The sequence below is a fragment of the Tursiops truncatus genome, chromosome 3 (genome assembly GCF_011762595.2).
Source record: "Tursiops truncatus isolate mTurTru1 chromosome 3, mTurTru1.mat.Y, whole genome shotgun sequence".
Classification (NCBI taxonomy): domain Eukaryota; kingdom Metazoa; phylum Chordata; class Mammalia; order Artiodactyla; family Delphinidae; genus Tursiops; species Tursiops truncatus.
Window position 1 is genome coordinate 166,103,715 of NC_047036.1, and position 21,054 is coordinate 166,124,768.

Consider the following 21,054-nt stretch of genomic DNA (forward strand, 5'->3'; position numbering starts at 1 on the left):
TTATACACATCAGTGTATACATGTCAATCCCAATCTCCCAATTCATCCCACCAGCATCCCCCCTCCCACTTTCCACCCTTGGTGTCCATATGTTTGTTCTCTACATCTGTGTCTCTATTTCTGCCTTGCAAACTGGTTCATCTGTACCATTTTTCTAGATTCCACATATATGCGTTAATATACGATATTTGTTTTTCTCTTTCTGTCTTACTTCACTCTGACAGTCTCTAGGTCCATCCACATCTCTACAAATTACCCAGTTTCATTCCTTTTTATGGCTGAGTAATATTCCGTTGTATATATGTACCACATCTTCTTTATCCATTCATCTGTCGATGGACATTTAGGTTGCTTCTGTGACCTGGCTATTGTATATAGTGCTGCAATGAACATTGGGGTGCATGTGTCTTTTTGAATTATGGTCTTCTCTGGGTATATGCCCAGTAGTGGGATTGCTGGGTCATATGGTACTTCTATTCTTAGTTTTTTAAGGGACCTCCATACTGTTCTCCATACTATTATTGTATTTAATAACAACAGATGTGTAAGAAGATTTGCCTACAAGGGTATTTCAAGATAGGATGGTTTATAATAGTAAAAAAAAGAAAGAAAGAAAAAAAAAGAAACAACTTAAATGTCCATAAATAAGGGACGATTTAAATAAATTGTGCTAGGTCTTTACACTGAAACACTATATATAAAAAAAAGATATTGTCACCAATTTCTAATAAAATAGAAAAATATTCATTACATGTTGTTAAGAGAAAAATGGTTATAAAAATAAAATAGTATGATTCTGGTTTTGTAAATATGTACATATAAGTATGCACAGTAGAAGAATTAGAGAATATATTAATAGTTCTAATACAGGAAACACTCACTCCTCCTAGGAACTGTACTAAATGCTTCGTAAGCCACATGAAATGGGCAGTGTTAGCATCTCTGTTCTACAGATGAGGAAACTGAGTTTCAGAGAGGTTATGTAACTTGCCTAAGGTCACACAGCTTTTAAGTGGCAGTGCTGAGGTTTGAGACAGCCTGATCTAGACACCGTGCTATTCCATTTGGGGCACAGGACCAGGCTTACAAAAGGTACTCAGTGAACATTTGGAGAAAGAAGGAAAGGAGCCTAGAAGAGGAGGGGAAAGGAAGGATGGATGGTACCTGGTGTCTTTGAGCTTGGAGACTTCAGTACTGACGCTAGAAATCTGCTGCCTCAGGATCCACAGTGTCCCAGTCAGGAGGATGGAATTGATCTATAGAGTCAAGCAGAAGGGATGGAGAGATTGGATATACAAAAGGATAATGGCCAGACCATCTATAAAAATAGAGCTCTGACCCACAGTCTACAGTAACCACTGCAGGAAGCCACACAATAACTGACCCCAAATGACCAAGTTGACTAATAACTGACAGCCTCCCTCATTTCTGCCCCTGCTTCCAATTTAGGGCCAAAAGGAGAAAGCCAGTACGTAACCCTAACCAAGCACATAGAATGCCTTGCTTTCAGTTAGCCTACCCATAGGGTCCCCATGCCTACAGCCTCCAAGCAGGGCACACATGAAACCTTCCCTTTTTTCCTCTATAAAGCTTTCCCACTCATCTGCCTGTTTTTTAGTCTCTGACCAATGCAAGCGCTTTGACAATGCAAGTGGTTGACTCCCTTACCATAGCAATCTCCTAATAAACAGCCTTTGCTTGCTCTTGGAAGACCTGGGTTTATTTCCACTGGATGCATCTGGGAAGTTAGTATCAAGACCAGTGCCCCATCATGGGTTGAATTATGTCCCCCCACCACAAAAAATAAGATATGTTGAAGCCCTAACCCCCAAGACCTCAGAATGCTACCTTATCTGGATATAGGGTCTTTACAGAGATGATCAAATTAAAATGAAGTCGTTAGGGTGGGCCCTAATCCAATATGACTGGTGCCCTTATAAAAAGGGGAAATTTGGACATAGAGACAGACATGCACAGAGGGAAGACAATGTGAAGAGATACAGGGAGAAGACTGACATCTACGAGCCAAGGAATGCCTGAGGCTACCAGAATTTGGAGAGTAGACGGGAACAGATTCTTCCCTATAGAAGAATCAGATTCAGATGGAGAAACAGATTCAGATGGAGCATGGCCTGCTGACTCCTTGATTTCAGACTTCTAGCCTCCAGAACTGGGAGTCAATAAAATTCTGTTGTTCTAAGCTACCCAGTTTGTGATACTTTGTTATGGCAGCCCTAGGAAACTCACACATGGACCCCCAAAACCTGATAGAAGTAAGCAAAACCCCTCTGGAGGAATAAAACCTCAAGAATTCCCAAGATTTAGCTCAGTCAAATATGAACTCACAGTTAACAATTACAAATGACTCAAGGAAACAAGCCACCATGAGTGAGAGTCAGAAGACTCTCATCTTGCAGGACTGTAGAATCTAGATTGGAGGCAAGGAAGCAAGGAGATGGTACTCAACCTCCCCAGGCTTCCCAGAGAGTAGAAGGGTGGCTCCCAGGGGATGGGAAGGTGTTGGTCTAAGGGTACAAAGTTTCAGTTATGCAAGGTAAGTTCTAGAGATGTAATGTACAACATGGTGACTTCTGTTACAATACTGTAGTATATACTTGAAATTTGCTAGAAGGGTAGCTCTTAAGGGTTCTCACAACAAAGAAAGAAAAGGGGAAAAATGGTAAGTATGTGAGGTGATGGATTTGTTAATTAGGTTGATTGCGGTGATCATTTCACAGTGTATACCTACGTCAAAACATCAAGTTGTACACCTTAAATATATATAGTTTTTGTCGATTAAACCTCCATAAAACTTTTTTTAAATCTCCATGGGGCTTCCCTGGTGGTGCAGTGGTTAAGAATCCGTCTGCAGGGGACACAGGAGCCCTGGTCCGGGAAAATCCCACATGCCGCGGAGCAACTAAGCCCATGCTCCACAACTACAGAGCCTGTGCTCTAGAGCCCACGAGCCACAACTACTGAGCCCGCGTGCCACAACTACTGAAGCCGGTGTGCCTAGAGCCCGTGCTCTGCAACATGAGAAGCCACCGCAATGAGAAGCCCGTGCACCGCAACGAAGAGTAGCCCCCGCTCGCCACAACTAAAGAAAGCCTGCGTGCAGCAACAAAGACCCAACACAGCAAAAAACCAACCAACCAAACAAAAAAAAACCCTCCAGATTTCCCTTTGCCTCTTTCCCACCATTTCCCTCTCCAACCCTCCCCCCGCCACCAACCAATTGCTCTTAATTTCTTCCTACCTTTTCTCTTATTCAACATCTGTACTCAGATGAGAGCAATAGACCCATTCTTACTGAAACACAAAGGATTGATAAGATTGTGGTCCCTTCCAGGGGATTTGCACGCTGGCATTAAAAAAATATATTACAAATCAAAGGAATGACACTCTAACTTGGAAATCTCAGAAATCAAGGGTCAGAATGGTGCACGCTTTTGAGGAATAAGTGACCAGAGCTTTGCAACATCCACTGGCACTGCTTGATCCCTTGGGTCTCCTTGATCCTCCTCCAAAACACACTGCAACAAGCAATCAGCTTACCACTATAATTGTGCACACTGGCCCCAGGAAACTCCAGATAAACCCTGTCTCTGTATTCAGCCAGCAGCTATGGAGAAAAACAGGAGTCAGTGATTGTCTCAGAGTCCTGACCCTAAAATTACTCACACCCCGCCAGACATGCTAATGGGAGAGAATATTGGCAGATGAGACCGACGTGAAAATTTTCATGATGGACCAGGTCACATTGCAGTTTTCCTCTTTCAGACCTTCTTCCTGGGTGAATGTTCCTGAAATATTCACTTAATGCCTTGTGTAGAGCTCATTTCTCAATCCATAACCTCTGTAACCCCTTTATCCAGACCTCTCCACTAGTATACCTTGTCATTCAAGTCTCAGCTCGAACGTCACCTCCTCTGAAAAGCCACTACCCTGGTCCTTTCCTAACAGAACTCGCTGCTTTTTTTTTATAGCACCTATCATAAATTATCTTGTTCAGTTGTTTATATATTGTAAATTGTCCATCTTCCCCTACTAGACTATGAGCTGCATGAGAATTTGGACTTTGAACGTTTTATTCATCTCTGAATACCCAGCACTCAGTGCAAATCCTGGCATGGAAGAGGCATTCCATAATTATTTGTCAATAGGAATGAAGCAATAAAGGGAGGGAGGGAAGGAGGGAAGGGAGAAAAAGAAGGAAGAAAGGAAGAAGGGAGGGAGGGAGGGAAGGAAGGAAGGAAGGAAGGAAGGAAGGGAGGGAGGAAGGGAAAGGAAGGAGGGAGGGAGAATTAATTGCCTTTTCCCAACATGCCTCTAGTAGATATTGGCTGTTTTCACAACCTGACAACTATTCTGCCATGTTTCGTAACAGCACCCCAATATTCCTTTAGCAGAAGTGTGCCTTCCCCAGAAAGAGAAGGAAAATAATCAAGTTTGGCCAACCAGATGTTCTCTCCCTGGAATGTAAGTCACCAGTAGTAGAGTGATCAAAAGCCAAGAACATGTTTACGCCATGAGAAAATGCTGCCCATATCCTTTCAAGGATAACTACTTCAGTAAATACGGGCCAATTTCCTCATTAGCATCTGCATCTCTGCCTGAGGGCATCAGACTAAAAGCTTTAGAAAATTTGTTCCCCCAGGGAGCAGCCCTCAACCAATGGCTGATGGGAGGTAGCTGGATAAATAGCCAGCTCCCTCACTTCGTGGGTGGGATAACTGTGGTATGTGCCTTACACAGTCCCCCAGAGGTACCTAATGGGATTGAGCCCCAGTTACCTACAGCAGGACCTGCTCAGGAATGCACCCTGTATTTCCTCCTTCTCTTCCCTGTTTCACTTCCCCACTCCCTAGTGCCTCCTGAGATCATTTCAAATCCTTGCCAATGCTACTCCTCTCTTCCAAAACTTTCTGTAGTTCCTACTACCTAGAAGGTATTCACCAAATTCCATGCCCCCCTGCAATTTCCTCTTCTTCCAATCCAATCCATCTATTCTCCAAATACAGCTTGAGCTCTCCCTTAGGCAAGATTTGCCCTCACTTAGGTGTACATTTCAGTAGAGCTTTCAAGGCTCATTCAAAATCCACCTCCTCCAGGAAGGCTTCCGTGAACTTTCCAGCTCCCATATGCCCTCATCCCTCTCTGGTCTGTGTCAGGGCTTATACCACCCACACCAACACCAGGCACTTCATCGTGGTGGCCTTGCATTGTCACCACTATCTCCTGACAAGGTAGACCTCACAGACATAAAAAACAAACTTATGGTTTCCAAAGGGGAAAAGGGGGGAGGGATAAATTTGGAATTTATCTACTATATATAAAATAGGTAAACAACAAGGACCTACTGCATAGCACAGGGAACTATATTCAATATCTTGTAATAACCTATAATGAAAAGAATCTGAAAAAGAATATATGTATATATTCTTATGTATAACTGAATCACTTTGCTGTACACCTGAATCATTGTAAATCAATTATACTTCAAAAAAAATAAATGAATATTTTTTTAAAAGGCAGTCAGACCTGAACTCAACTTGGACACTTACTAGGTATGTGACCCTAGGCAAACCCTGCAACTGTGCTGAGCCTCAGTTTCCTCTGTAGCTACCATTTATTAAGCGGTTACTTTAGTCACTGTTGGTCTTGGGGCCGCCATGTACCGTAGCACAGGTTGTGCACCGCACAAATCTAGAGGGCAGTATTAAGACTGTAGTGTCATTGAATGGTGTTGCTGTACGCAGTGGAAACATAGGAATTTTGTTGAGAAATACCAGAGATAATATATATTTGTAAAGCTTACAGGGTTTAGATTATGAAGGGCACTCCTTTAACATGAATTCCATTCCCTCAGCCTTTATCTCATGACCTCACCTGAAGTATAAGCCATCAGCAGGCAGGGAGGAAACCTAGATATTTAATCCCCCAAACACAGCTCAGCAAAGTGCCTATAGCACCAGGGTGATAAACAGGGGCCCTGGGATTGGAAAGACCCAGATTCAAGTCCTCACCCTGCCACTTTTTCACTGTGTGATAGTGAGAAAGTCTTTTCACCCTTCTGAGGCTCACTTTCCTCATCTGTAAATTACAATAACAAGGGTCCATCCTAGGATGAAATGAAGTAACTCACTGAATTACAGTCTCTACCCTATCCACATACTACTTGTCCTGTCACTTACCTAATTTTTCCCTCAAAATTGACTCAACTTTTTAAGTAAAAAGTTGAATCAATGGAATCATGTCTATACAATGGAATCATGTTTAAAACAGTCCATGGCAATAATGATGGTGGTAAAAATAACATATATAATGCTTTACACTGTGCCCAGCACGGTCTAAATGTTTTGCAGATAATAACTCACTTAACACTGACAACAACACTATGATACAGGCATTGTCATTAGCTTGCATTTAATAGATAGTGAAATGAAAGCATACAGAGTTTAAGTAACTTGCCCAAGGTAACACGGTGGTGGAGCCAGGATTCAGACCCAAGCAGGTTGGCTCCAGAGTCCACGAATTGAAACCTTGTGCCATCAAGTTCATTGTTTACATCACCACCATCCCTGATACTATAGTGCAAACAATGGCTCCTGGATTTGTGCAGTGCACAACCTGTGCTACTGTATATGGCAGCCCTGAGACCAACAGTACATAAAGTTAATGATTTTCAGGGAGAGAGAAGGATGTCACTTACCGATTGTACATCCCATAACCTTGTGGTTGTATGACGGCAGAGACAGCCACCACCAGCGCCGGGAGCCCGTAGCCAAAGGCACAGAGATACCTCATCTTGATGTTTCGAGAGCTGAAGTAATTCACCACTTTCAGGTTCCTGGCCATAAGGAAGAGCATCACAGCCTCCACCAGCATCCAGAAGAAGCAAGCGAGGAAAAGGTAGTGCAGAAAGCCCGCGATGATGGCGCAGCCCATCTGCAGGGAAGAATCGGGCACGTTCAGGATCCCCTACTCCAGAGAGCAGGTTCAGAGGAAGAGGGCAAAGGAGAAGCTACTTTGATTGGAGATCCCCAAACACGGCCCCTTCATTCATTCCACAAGTACTTATTCTTCACCAAGGATGGCTCCATCCTTTTGGTAGGGTAACCGATCATCCAGCTTTGCCTGGTTTTCTCAGGACGTATAACTCTCAGTGCTAAAACTGGGAGAGTTTGGGGGGAAACAGATATATGATCACCCTTCTTTTTTTTTTTTTTTTTGCGGTACGCGGGCCTCTCACTGTTGTGGCCTCTCCCGTCGCGGAGCACAGGCTCCGGACGCGCAGGCTCAGCGGCCATGGCTCACGGGCCCAGCTGCTCCGCGGCATGTGGGATCTTCCCGGACCGGGGCACGAACCCATGTCCCCTGCATCGGCAGGCGGACTCTCAACCACTGCGCCACCAGGGAAGCCCGATCACCCTTCTTTAGGGGATGGTTGAAGATATGGGGGAGGGGAAGGGGTCCACAAACTACAGCCATGGGTCGGCTGCCTGTTTTGTAAAGAAAGTTTCATTGACATACAGCCACCCCCATTTATGTATTCTCTATGGCTGTTTTCACACTAAAACAGCAGAGTTGAATAGTCACAGCAGAGACCATAGTAGCTGCAAAGCCAAAGATATTTATATCTGCCTCTTTACAGGAAAAGTTTGCCCACCCCTGGTCACGTGATGAGAGTGAAGCGCATTACTAGTCTTTAGTTCTCAAGGGGTCTGGAAAGCGAAACATCCCGCAGTGAGAGGGGTAGTTCTGCATCAAGAATGATCACCCCCGGGCTTCCCTGGTGGCGCAGTGGTTGAGAGTCCGCCTGCCGATGCAGGGGACGCGGGTTCGTGCCCTGGTCCGGGAAGATCCCACATGCCGCGGAGCGGCTGGGCCCGTGAGCCATGGCCGCTGAGCCTGCGCGTCCGGAGCCTGTGCTCCGCAACGGGAGAGGCCACAACAGCGAGAGGCTCGCGTAACGCAAAAAAAAAAAAAAAAAAAAAGAATGATCACCCCACCTGAAATGTCAGTAGCGCTCCCTTTGGAAAAACCCTGAGAGCCTACTGTTTCTGGCACAGTTACTGGGGGTAAATTGGCTAAAGTTCTTGTTCTCACGGGGCACACGGTCTCGTGGGGGAGGTAGATACACAATCAGTAAAATAACCCAAAATATCAATATGGTTTCAAATAGGTGCTGAGAAAGGAAGCAAAATAGAGTGATAAGGAGTAGAATTTCTCAGCTGTGGATGCAACTAGAGATTATCATACTGAGTGAAGTAAGTCAGAAAGAGAAAGGCAAATAACATATGATACCACTTATATGTGGAATCTAAAATATGACACAAATGAACCTATCTACAGAACAGAAACAGAATCACAGACATAGAGAACAGACTGGTGGTTGCCAAGGGGGAAGAGGGGAGGGAGAGGGATGAACTGGGAGTTCGGGGGTGGTAGATACAAACTATTAAAGATAGAATGGATAAACAACAAGGTCCTACTGTATAGCATAGGGAACTATATTGAATATCCTGTGATAAACCATAATGGAAAAGACTATAAAAAAGAATGTATATATGTGTATAACTGAGTCACTTTGCAGTACAGCAGAGATGGGCACAACATTGTAAATCAACTATATTTCAATAAAAAAAAAGAATTTCTCCACTGTAGCATTAATGATATTTGTAAAACTACTGCCAGATTATTTTCTGCTGGGGGAAGGGGGGCGGATGTCCTGTGCATTGTAAGGTGTTTAGCAGCATCCCTGGCCTCCACCCATTAGCTGCCAGCAGCATCCCCTCCCAGGGGTGACAACTAACAACGTCTCCAGATATTGCCAAGTGTCCCCTGAGTGAGGATGGAATCATCCCAGGTGAGCACTAATGGCTTAAGGAGTAGTAGGAGGGACCACTACAATATATAACATGATCAGGGAAATGATTTTAAACTGAGACCTATCACAAGATGGAGTCAACTAGGTGAGAAGCTGGGGAACGAGTATTGAAAGAGGGCACAGCACATGCAAAGGTCCTGAGGTGGGAAGTAGCATAGAGGGAGTTGGGTAAGGATGAGCAGAGGCAGATTCGGAGATGATGGGGCTGGATGGGGACACAGTCTGAAGGATATGAGACCTGATTGTCGGTCTTGTCTACACCGGTGAGGAAGAGAATCTTGGCCAAGAAGAGGCACACGCAGAGGTGCAGGTGGAGGTAGGTGTTGTGGTTTTGGATGGTACGACACAGCAGGAAGGTGATGATGGCCACGGTGAGACACACCAAAGAGATGATCATGCCCACGTGGCTAATGATGTACAAAGTGAACTCCATCTGTCAGGAAAGAGATAACTGTTGGTCTCAGAGAAGGATCAACATACCCCCCAGGCAGGAAAATGAATTATCCAGTCTCCTGGCTTGGATATATAGAGCTTGGAGGCCTTTTCTCCCTCTGACACTCAGCGTGAACTAGATATTGTTCATCATCACCCTTTGGCATCCATCAGCACCCATTCTCACTCCTGTCCTATGCCCTGTTCTGCGAGGGCAGGACGTTTACAAATGACATTTCCCATGATCTCTTGGGGGTTAAGATCCTGAACGTCATTTAGGTTCTCCAGTGAGATGTATGCATGAAGGTTTTCAAAGGCAGGATGGAGGCAGACACCAGCCTTCTGCAGACAGGAGTGAGCTGTGGCTGGACTCCACTTTCCGACTATCCGATCTTTAATCTTTAATTTCCTGGATGTGGGGTGAAATGACAGCTGCAGTTTTTGACCTCTGCGTTATGGCTGCAGAGGGGTGATCTTGAAGCCAAAAATCCAAATGGCAGCCCCCTGATTTCAAGTCCTCCATCCCTTCCTGTGATTCTGTGAGCATCCAAGTCCCTGTATTAAATACTTTTCTGCTTGAAATACCTTGAGTGGTTCCTGTTTCCTGCTCTGAACCAGGACTGATAATAGGTGTCCAGAGATGCCCCAGCTTCCGGGAGTAGAAATGACAAGTTGAGTCCTTCTCTATGCCATAATTTGTAATTAATTTTAAGTTTATTTGGGTACTTTCTGTGTGTTAAAGATATGCCAGGCACCATCTCATGAGCTCTTCTCTATGATATTGTGATGTAGCAGTTAAGAGAACTGACTACAGTTTTAGCTGTTTGAGCTTGGGCAAGATACTTAACTGCTCTGTGTCTCAGTTTCCTCATCTGTTAAAAAGAGGATACTAACAGTAACTACCTTATGGAATTGTTCTAGGAGGATTCAGTGAAAATACTTAAAGTACTCACAACAGTGCAGGAAACATGTATGATATAAGTGTTAATTTTCATCATTCTTTTTTCTTTTTTTTTAATGAAATGTTGATGCTTTTTAGTTTTGGTTTTTGGCTGCATCTTGTGGGATCTTAGTTCCCTGACCAGACATTGAACCTGGGCCGTGGTAGTGAAAATGCCAAGTCCTAACCAGTGGACTGCCTGGGAGCTCTCACATCATGATTTTTCACTTGTTCTCATTTATTTATTTATTTAGGCTGCATTGGGTCTTTGTTGCTGCACGTGGGCTTTCTCTAGTTGCAGTGAGCGGGGGCTACTCTTCGTTGCAGTGCGCAGGCTTCTCATTGCGGTGGCTTCTCTTGTTGCAGAGCATGGGCTCCAGGCACGCGGGTTTCAGTAGTTATGGCACACGGGCTCTAGAGCGCAGGCTCAGTAGTTGTGGCACACGGGCTTAGTTGCTCCGTGGCATGTGGGATCTTCCTGGACCAGGGCTTAAACCAGTGTCACCTACATTGGCAGGCAGATTCTTAACCACTCCGGCACCAGGGAAGTCCTTCTTGTTCTCAGTTTTAAGGTGAAAGAACTGGGCTCAGCTCAGAGAGGTTGAGTGACTTGTCCATGGAAACACAGCTAGGACGTGACAGAGATGGGGCTTGAAACTAGACTAGTCTTGCTCTGGATCAAATACTCTTAAGTTCTAAGCCTTACATTCCTCTCAATAGCATTTAGGACCTCCCTGACAAGGAATAGAACCTCCCACCTGGTAATATAGACAAGGATACTCACCACAGCACTAATGTCTATTCTCTCTATCGAATCTAACCCCTCACCAAGGCTTAGTTCAGGTTCCATCTCCTCCCTGATCTATCCCCAGTTCTCACTGACACAACACTCAGTTCCTACAGCACAAATTCTTACACCATTTACAGGCAGACCTCAGAGATATTGGAGGTTCAATTCCAGACCACCACAATAAAGCAAATATTGGCAATAAAGCGAGTCACACGAATTATTATACCCAGTGCTTATAAAAGTTATGTTTACACTACACCATATTCTACTAAGTGTACAATAGCATATGTCAAAAAAATGTACATACCTTAATTAAAAAATATTTTACTGCTAAAAAATGCTACCATCGTATGAGCCTTCGGTGAGTCGCAATCTTTTTGCTGGTGGAAGGTTTGAAATATTGTGAGAATTACCAAAATATGATGCAGAGCGTGAAGTGAGCAAATGCTGCTGGAAAAATGGTGCCAATAGACTTGCTCAATGCACACAGGGTTACCCAAAACCTTCAGTTTGTTAAAAAAAAAAAAAAAAAAACAAGTATCTGCAAAGTGCAATAAAACGAGGTATGCCTGTAGATGATTCTGTAGAAAGAGACTTCTGGACTCAGACCATCCTGGGTTCAAATCACAATTCCACTAATTACTGGCTTCATGACTAGACTGGCTGCTGAGCTCCAGTCTCCCATCCTGCAAAATGGGTCTAAAAACACTTAAAACAAAGGGTCCAGGGCTTCCCTGGTGGTACAGTGATTAAGAATCCGCCTGCCAATGCAGGGGACACGGGTTTGAGCCCTGGTCCGGGAAGGTCCCACAGGCTGCAGAGCAACTAAGCCCGTGTACCACCACTACTGAGCCCGCGCGCCTAGAGCCCGTGCTCCGCCACAAGAGAAGCCACCACAATGAGAAGCCCGCGCGCCACAACGAAGAGTAGTCCCCGCTCGCCGCAACTAGAGGAAGCCCGCATGCAGCAACGAAGATCCAACGCAGCCAAAAATAAATAAATAAAAATTTAAAAATATAAAAAAATAAAAAATAAATAAAGGGTCCAGCCCATAGGAGGTGCTCAGTAAGTGGGGTCCGTGGTTGTCATCGTGCCTGCACCTGTTTAGGGTCATTTATCGTTTTATATACGAGTGTCATGGCTTCCCAACCAGACCATGAATTCTCTAAGGGCAGAAGTACACCCCTTCTATCCCCCATAACCCCTTCCCACAACACCCAATGCCATGAGAGGCATACCACGGATGTTTAGTCAATGTTTTCCCACTGGATCTGGGGAGCTAGAGTACAGAGCATCAGTACTGACCGTGAGCTCCCCAGCAGCCATGATGATGGCCAAGTTCACCATTCGATTACAGCTGCAGCCAGTGTGCGTCTCAGAAACTTCAAGGACTGCACAGCCAGACGGTGTCCATCTACCTCCTTCAACATCTGTGCTCCAGGAAACGCAGATGGGACTCTCAAAATTCCGCTTTGGCTGAAAATTCAAAGGCTTTGGTTACCTGAGAATCCCTCTATTCAAGAATCCATTCAGGATTCAACTTGATCAACCTCACGAAGACATGGGTATGTTCTGTAGGGAAGGGAGAAAAATGCTGACATTTCAATTGCAGTAATGAAAAGAAATGTCTCGGGTGCCAGACCTGTCTCTACCACTAACTTGGTCATAGCTAATGTAAATATCCGTGTAAATGTTCCTGCATCAGCATGACTTAATCTAACCTAAACCTTGCCCATTGATGAATGAGGAAATGCCACATAGAAATAAGAGAGCTCATTTTTCTCGTGGTGGCTTTTGGGAAGTGGCTTGAGTTATCAGGAATTGTGGACGCTTGCTGCTTTAATGGGTCCCCATCAAAAATGAGAGGTAAGCTCACTTGAGAATGGGGAATTCTCAGAATGCAGATGGGGGTCCAATGGAAACCTCTTCACAAACCTCAATGTTCTCCAGGGTGTAGGTGACTGGTTTAGAGAACCCGTCTTTCTTCTCTCCTGTTATGATGCCCCCAGCAATGCGAGAATTCAACTTCAACTTCCTCTTGGAGTTGGCCAAGTGGGTCTGAGGGTCTTGGAAGAAGCGCTCATCCAAAACGGACTCCATACCCGCAAAGGAGAAAAAAGCCACCCCGCTGACCCCTGCAATTTCCCCCAAAAGCAAAAAAAAAGGGGGGGGGATTCATTTGCTCAGTAGTTATTATAGATGACCCAGCCCATCCACACACATCCACACTTTCATATCCCATGCATCTCTGCACCGCTGGCTCGCTCTGAGAATTGAAACACCAGTGCACTTCCAGGTAGGTGAGCCTCACCTACCAGAGGCTCTGGTACCAAAGGTATCATAACCTTTAAAAAAAAAAAAATCTCGAGGTGCTATCACCTGGAAAACATCTTGGCTACATTTAAAAGTAAATTTGAATTTGTGTTTTTAAGGAACAATTCAACTCAGCAGTGGGAAATAAGTTCCCCTCCCACATTTATGGTTATTCTTGTTCAGTCTCTTTGGTGGGCTTCCGCTTTCAATGTTGGTGGTCTCCAGGGATGTGTCCTAGCCTGTTCCTTGTGCCCTCCAGAGAGCATATAGATCAGGGAGTGATGAACAATGACCTACAAGCTAATCTGGCCATTGCCTGTTTTTTGTAAATAAAAGTTTCATCGCCACACAGCCTCACCCATTCATTTACATATTGCTTATGAATGCCTTTGCACTATGACGGTAGAGCTGAATCATTGCGACAGATTGTATTGTCCTCAAAGCCTAAAATATTTACAAACCATGCTCTACGGGAAAGGTTTGCCAATCCCTCGTACAGATTAGCACTGTCTGCCAGAAATATCGCATAAACCACATATGCAATTTTACATTTTCCAGTAGCCACATTTCAGAACAGTAAAAAAAAAAAAAGGTCATTTTAATTATATATTAAATCAATACCTACAAAATATTACCATTTCAACATGTAGTCAATATAAAAAATATTAATAAGATAGTTTACATCCTTCATCTTTGGCACCAAGACTTTGAAATCCAGTACGTATGTCACCTTCACAGCCTAACCACACTTGAAGTGCTCAGTAATAAAACATGACCAATGGCTGCTTGATTGGACAGGAAATGGCTTGACACTCCTGTACTGTGAGATTATTTTTTTTAATTAATATTTTATTGGAGTATAGTGGATTTACAATATTGTGTTCATTTCTGCTGTACAGCAAAGTGAACCAAACATACATATACACAGATCCACTCTCTTCTAGACTCCATTCCCAGAGATAATTTAGTTAATGTCTGACTTCCCTAGCAGATGGAAAACTCCCTGAGGGCATGGGCCATTTCTGCCTCTCCCATCACTTTTTTTTTTTTGGCCACGCCTTGCGGCATGTGGGATCTTAGTTCCCCGACCAGGGATTGAACCCATGCCCCCTGCATTGGGAGTGTGGAGTCTTAACCACTGGACCGTCAGGGAAGTCCCCCTCTACCGTCATCGATTCCCTCACTTCTTGGCACAGGTCTTGGCACCTAGGAGGTGATCAGTAAATATTTGCTAAAGAAATTAAAGTTAAAAACAAAATAAATACATGCACCCCAGTGTTCATTGCAGCACTGTCTCCAATAGCCAAGACATGGAAGCAACCTAAATGTCCATCGACAGATGAATGGATAAAGAAGATGTGGTGCACATATATGATGGAATATTACTCAGCCATAAAAAAGAATGAAATAATGCCATTTGCAGAAACATGGATGGACCTGGAGATTATCATACTAAGTGAAGTAAGTCAGACAGTGAAAGACAAATATCATATGATACGCCTTATAGGCAGAATCTAAAAAACAATGATACAAATGAACTTATTTACAAAACAGAAACAGACTCACAGACTTAGAGAATGAATTTATGGTTACCGGGGTAGGGGGAAGGGTGGAGAGGGATAGATTGGGAGTTTGGGATTGACATGAACACACTGCTATATTTAGAATAGATAACCAACGAGGGACTGCTAGAAAAAAAATTTTTTAATTTAAAAAAGTTTTAAAAGGTAATAAATAAATATTTGCTGCTTGAATGCCCAATAACCACCCTCTCTGATTCTCAGGAGTGGGTCTGTACCTGTGGATTCAGATTCTTCGATCGTGGAGCACCAAATCTTCATCTCATCCCCTTTCGCTTTCAAACTAAAGACCTCATTCTCTTCAGTGCATCCTTTGTTGATAATTTTGCTCTCAATGTCTAAAAGGGGGAAAGGAAGAATTTACAGGAGGTCACCCAGAAAGTGGGTCTTGAATTTGGTTTCTGGCCAAGAAAGGGACGCATCCCTGGTTGCAAGAGAAGGAAAGGACAGACAGAACGATTGATCACGGGAAAGATCCTGAGGCCCTCAATGAATGGCAGGAGGATGGCAGCGCCAAATAAATGAGAAACCCAATTGGAACTCTAGGAGTGAGCGCTCACATCCTCAGGGGATGAGTCAGGGAAACATGGGCTTGAAGTCAACAATGATGGAGAGCAGCAGAGTCATGGCCCTCTGACTGCTCCAAATTTAGACAGGTTTTCCAAAGCCAAAGGAAATTGAAAGAGTCTGGAGCATGCCCAGCAGAGTAGACAAGAAGGGTTCAGGTTCCACAGTCACTAACTGGGAGGCCTGGCTCCGCCACTCACCAGCTGTGTAAACTTGACCAGTGACTTAACACAATGCCAGGCACTCGATAAATGGGAGACGTTGTTACGATCATTGGACTTGCTTTGCTGTACGTTCAGAGGTTTGAAACAGCTGGGGAACTGGTATATGGGAGAGTCATGCAGAATCACATGGCCAAAGTCACCCGTCTAAATCAGCCCCCAGGTGTGACCTTGACACGAAGGCTATGTCCTACCTAAGTGGTCCGTCTGAATCGTCTGACTGACATTCGCTGAGGGTTTCAGAAGAGCTGCTAAAGTGGTGCTTTCCATGCTCTCCAGTAAGACTGTGGCCAGGGTAGATGTCTTCTCTTTGGTGAAGTTGGACCACACGGATGTTTGTTCAATCACAGAGGCAAAGCTCTCAGCCGTACTCTGCAAGGAAAGGTGTGTTTGCTCTCTCTCGCTCTCTCTCTCTCTCTCTCTCTCTCTCTCTCTCTCTCTCGCTTTCTCTTATCAGTGAAACAGCAGCTGTCCCCTCTCTCATCAAGAGAATGGGTTGACAGTCTAGGATAATGAAGAATGTAAAAGGACATTCACTCAGCCTCCTTTTCCTGATTCGAGAAGCCCCACTGGGAATGCAAATTGATGTAGCCTTCGTGGCGTGCAGTAAGTCAGCACTTGTCACAGCATAGATTGCACATACCCCTTTGACTCAGCGATTTCCCTTCCAGGAATCCCTCCTGCAAGAAATACTTAAAAATTGTGCAAGGATCTTGGCTAATGATGTGCATTTCAGTGTGGTTTGTGATAGCAAGAATTCGGAAAGCCTGAATGTCCAAATGATTGGTTAAATAAAAGATGATAAGTCAAATCATGGGATAGTATACCGCTGTTAACAAAAGAATGACTTTATATCTATGTATATGAACAAGCAGAAAGGTCCATGAGCTACGATCAAGTAAAGCAAATTACAGAATCACATGTTACATTACCTCCTTTCGTTTAAAAAGAACAAGTACTTTAATTTAAAATTTATGTTTCTGTCACTAATGGAGATTTTAAAATAAATATAATTAATACTTATTATGAGCCAAGTATTAAGTGCCTTATATATACTAATTTATTTAATTTTATGAAGATACTTATGAGATAGAAGCTATTATTATTTCCATTTTGGATGAGAAAACAAAGATGCATATCTAGTAGGTAGCAGAAGCAAGATTTGAACTTTGGCAGTCTGGTATCAGAGGTGGAATCCTGAATCACTGCTCTAAACCACTCATAGTAGGTTCTCAACGTGTGCTTCAACGTGTGTGTGTGTGTGTGTGTGTGTGTGTGTGTGTGTGTGTGTGTGTTATACAAGCATTCACAAAGTAAAAAAAGATATGGAAAACTATGCATCTAAATGTTAACATTGGTTATGCCTACGGAATAGAGTTGAGGAAAGACTAGCAATAATAATATTGATATTAATGCTGATACTGTGCCCTTGATTATTGCTAATAAACTGACTATAAAAATGTAATCCCAACAAAAATATATGAAGAGAATTCACAAGCTCACAACCTAATAAATGAAAGGAAGAAATTAGTTGAATCCAATCCAATGGTGAAGGAAATTAACTAAAATCTTAGCAGGGAAACCAATTTCTATGTATCCAAATTTGATGATAAGAAGATGAAAAGAATTTCAATAAAAACTGGATCAGAGTGAAACTTGAGAGATGTTTGTCTGGGAAAAACAGGATGCACTGAGTTTTGTAACCATATCCCAAATGAAAGGCATGAGTTTGGGGTCCCTCCCCACCGACAGAGCAAAAAATCTCAGCTAGAATCATCCTGAAAAACTGTGGTTCTCAATTCTGTGGCTGATGAAATCTCATCAAAATCCCCTTTGACATTAAATCTCTTCTGTTTAGCTAGGAAGTTTATTTTATATCCTCAGGAAAGAAAAAAAAATAGCAAGCAAGCTAAAACTCCATAGTAGTAATACTTTTGTGTTAATTTTACAAGGTTTTGTAATCTTTGGCATAATTTGGAAATCTATTGTTTAAAGGGCTGGAAAACTTCGACACATTAAAGGAGACCAATTAACCACATGATTTCATGGCAAAAAGCTATTAGACGTGATTTTAATATGAACAATTTAAGAGAACACGGCTGTTGATACACCGTATTACGCATTTTTTAAAAACTCTGAATTATTATATTTACGCATGTGACTGACTGGATTTATGAATCCCTTAAGGGCATAGTGACCTTGCCTTTTAGGTTTGTAAATCTTCCTCATTAAGTACTTAAAATCTGGGGAGAAATGAGAATATTTGTAAACATGGTAGAAAATGTTGGAGGGAATTTAAATAAATTTGTTGAAAGGGTTCATTGTTTATACAAATTTCATCTGAAAACCCTATGAATAAGTGTACACTTCATGAATAAATACATTATACTAATAAATTAATTTCAAATTCACCAGAATACAAATGAAAGTGTTCTTCTTATTTTCATACAGATTTATAAATGACATAGCAACATCCGTAAGTTGTAACTTAAAGTCTGAAGAGAAACTATTTTTTTAAATCTGCAATTGTAATGACCCACTCCTAGGTATTTACCCTAGAAAAATGAAAATTCAAGTACACACACACACACACACACACACACACACACACAGATAAATGTTTATAGTAGGTCTATTTATAATCGCCAAAAGCTGGGGTGGGGGGCTTCCCTGGTGGCGCAGTGGTTGAGAGTCCGCCTGCCGATGCAGGGGACACGGGTTCGTGCCCCGGTCTGGGGGGATCCCACGTGCCGCGGAGCGGCTGGGCCCGTGAGCCATGGCCGCTGAGCCTGTGCGTCCGGAGCCTGTGCTCCGCAACGGGAGAGGCCACGACAGTGAGAGGCCCGCGTACCGCAAAAAAAAAAAAAAAAAGCTGGGGTGGGGATGGAGGAATGAAGAGATCTCGGTCAAGTGGAAACAACTCCAATATCCTTCAAAGATGAGTGGATAAACAAACTGTGGTCCATCCAGAAAATGGGACACTACTCAGCCATAAAAAGGAGTGAAGCACTGACACAGGCTACAATGTGGATGAAACTTGAAAACATGGTGCTCAGTGAAAGAAGCTAGACTCAAAGGGCCACTTATTGTGTGATTCCATTTACAAAACACTCTTGAAAAGACAAAACTGTAACGACAGAGAACAGATCAGGGATTCACAGGAGCTAATGGTAGAGGGAGTGAATATCTGACTATAAAGAGGAAGTCCAGGACTTCCCTGGCAGTCCAGTGGTTAAGACTCTGTACTTCCACTGCAGGGGGCATGGGTTTGATCCCTGGTCAAGGAAATAAGATCCCGCATGCCCCGCTACACAGCCAAAAAGTTAAAAAAAAATTAAGTTAAAAAAAGAAGAGGAAGCCCAGTGGAGTTGGTGGGGGTGGGGGGAGGAGAGGAGGGTCAGGGGAGAGGGATGGAACTGTTCTGTTGTCCGACTGTGGTGATAGTTACACAAACCTACTCGGGTAATAAAACTCACAAAACTGTACAGAAAAGGCAATATTCCTGCATGTTAATTTTTCAGACCTGACAACTGGAGTAGATTAAACGTTAACTCACAACCCATTCATGATAAAGGGGATTTCGTGCACCCGAAGTGTGCCCCCAATATGTTTGAAACTCGAAACGTGATTATGAAGACTTCACTGTTACCTTCAGAGAGACGACGGTGGTTTTGTTTTTACAGACGCCATCCAGAATGCCGAAGGTGGCGTTCATCAGTGCACAGAAGGAAACCTGCATCCCAGAGGGAAGAGCATTTGTGAGCGTCGATCAAGTGTGCAGTGTACAAACTGGGCCATTGAGCCCACCACGTGGGATGGTCCTGGATTCCTGAGGTGTCACAAGTCTCTAGAATTCTCAGGGAGATGAAAACTCACCTTGTGATCAGAATTGGAATCATAGCATCTTTCTCTTCCATAAATAAGAAAAGAAAACATCAATCAACAAAACTATTGAGTGGGGTGGAAAAGACCAGTGGTCCAAGTGGAATATAATTCAGCCATGAAAAGGACTGAAGCACTGACACAGCTACAACACTGACGGACCTGGAAAGCATGATGCTCAGTGAGAGAAGCCAGACACGGAACGATACATAGTGTGTGATTCCATTTATAGGAAATATCCGGAATAGGTAAATCATTGGAGATAGAGATTAGATTACTGTTTATCGGGGGCTGATGCCAGGGGGGAATACAGAGTAACGGTCAATGGGTACATAGGACGTCTTCTGGGGGTGATGACAATGTTTTGGAGACAGAGGTGGTGGTTGCACACCATGGTGAGTGTACTAAATGTCTCTGAATTGTACACTTTAAATGGTGAATTTTATGTGCGTTTCACAATTAAAAAAAAAACAACAGTGAACCAAAGTGCATGGGAATTCCAAAGCTAATTTACAAACTCATATTTCATATAGTGACATCAATACCTGAAGATGCTTCTGGAGTCTTTACTTACTAGAACGACTTCATTAGAGAATCAAGACATCCAAATTTCTCTGCCTGGCCTGGAGGCTGCGTTATCACCCATCTCATATCACACAGATGCAGCACATACACCTTCACTAATAGTGAGACTCCAATACCATTTCTTCTTTTAGTAACTGAATCCCCAAGTTTTAGATAGACAAATGTCCTTCCCTTCCAGCTGTCCTTGAAGCTATGTGTAAGCAAAGTGATACTGGGTCATACTCTTAAAGGGAAGGACTGTGCCTTTCACTTCCCCTTCTCTTCTGCCCACCAGCTGGAATGCAGACTTGATGTCAGGAGCTGGAGCAGCCATTTTGGACTAAAATGAGGGAGACTCGTGTGGCTGATGGCAGAGTATTATGAAGCCATCATGTCAGCTCTCAGCAGCTTATACTCAGACTGTTCCAAAGAGAGAAATAAATTTATATCTGGTCTAGGCCACCGTATTTTTTGACTTTGTTAAAGCTGCACAGCAACATTCTACCTAAGTGCCTTCTGGGAAAACTTCAAGAACTAGGAACCTTCAAAAAAACTTACATATCCAGGCTCCACTGCTGCTCCCACTTGGCATAACTGGGCCCACTCATTGTTGGGTATCACATCTTCTTTACACTTGAAGAGAACCCCTGAGAAGAATAAACAAAAACAACCAAATCAAACTTAAGCACAGCAAGATATGATTAAAAGGCAAGTCTGATTTCTTCACCCCCTGCTTGAAATCCATCCATGGTCATATTATACAACAGTGGAAATGAACAAGCTACAGCTACATGCTACGTCAGCAACTCTGAGAAGCATGACGGTAGGTGAAAAAAGCAAATCAGAAAAGACTATACATAATATGATACCAT

The 21,054-nt window shown here is 43.3% G+C and overlaps 1 protein-coding gene across 4 annotated transcripts in view; it reads right to left on the reverse strand.

Moving 5' to 3' along the window:
* ADGRE1 (adhesion G protein-coupled receptor E1) overlaps positions 1 to 21,054 on the reverse strand; it is a 50,211-nt gene that overhangs the window by 8,778 nt on the left and 20,379 nt on the right. For 3 of the 4 annotated variants that reach the window (XM_033854517.2, XM_073803337.1, XM_033854518.2), the window contains 10 exons: positions 20,741 to 20,829; positions 19,386 to 19,469; positions 15,931 to 16,108; positions 15,167 to 15,286; positions 12,991 to 13,190; positions 12,361 to 12,531; positions 9,132 to 9,326; positions 6,716 to 6,951; positions 3,559 to 3,625; positions 1,165 to 1,256 (listed from right to left, as the gene is read on the reverse strand). In XM_033854517.2, coding sequence (XP_033710408.1) covers positions 1,165 to 1,256; positions 3,559 to 3,625; positions 6,716 to 6,951; positions 9,132 to 9,326; positions 12,361 to 12,531; positions 12,991 to 13,190; positions 15,167 to 15,286; positions 15,931 to 16,108; positions 19,386 to 19,469; positions 20,741 to 20,829 — 1,432 coding nt within the window. The remainder of the gene's footprint in view (positions 1 to 1,164; positions 1,257 to 3,558; positions 3,626 to 6,715; positions 6,952 to 9,131; positions 9,327 to 12,360; positions 12,532 to 12,990; positions 13,191 to 15,166; positions 15,287 to 15,930; positions 16,109 to 19,385; positions 19,470 to 20,740; positions 20,830 to 21,054) is intronic. The other variant, XR_012331110.1, reaches the window with a different exon arrangement.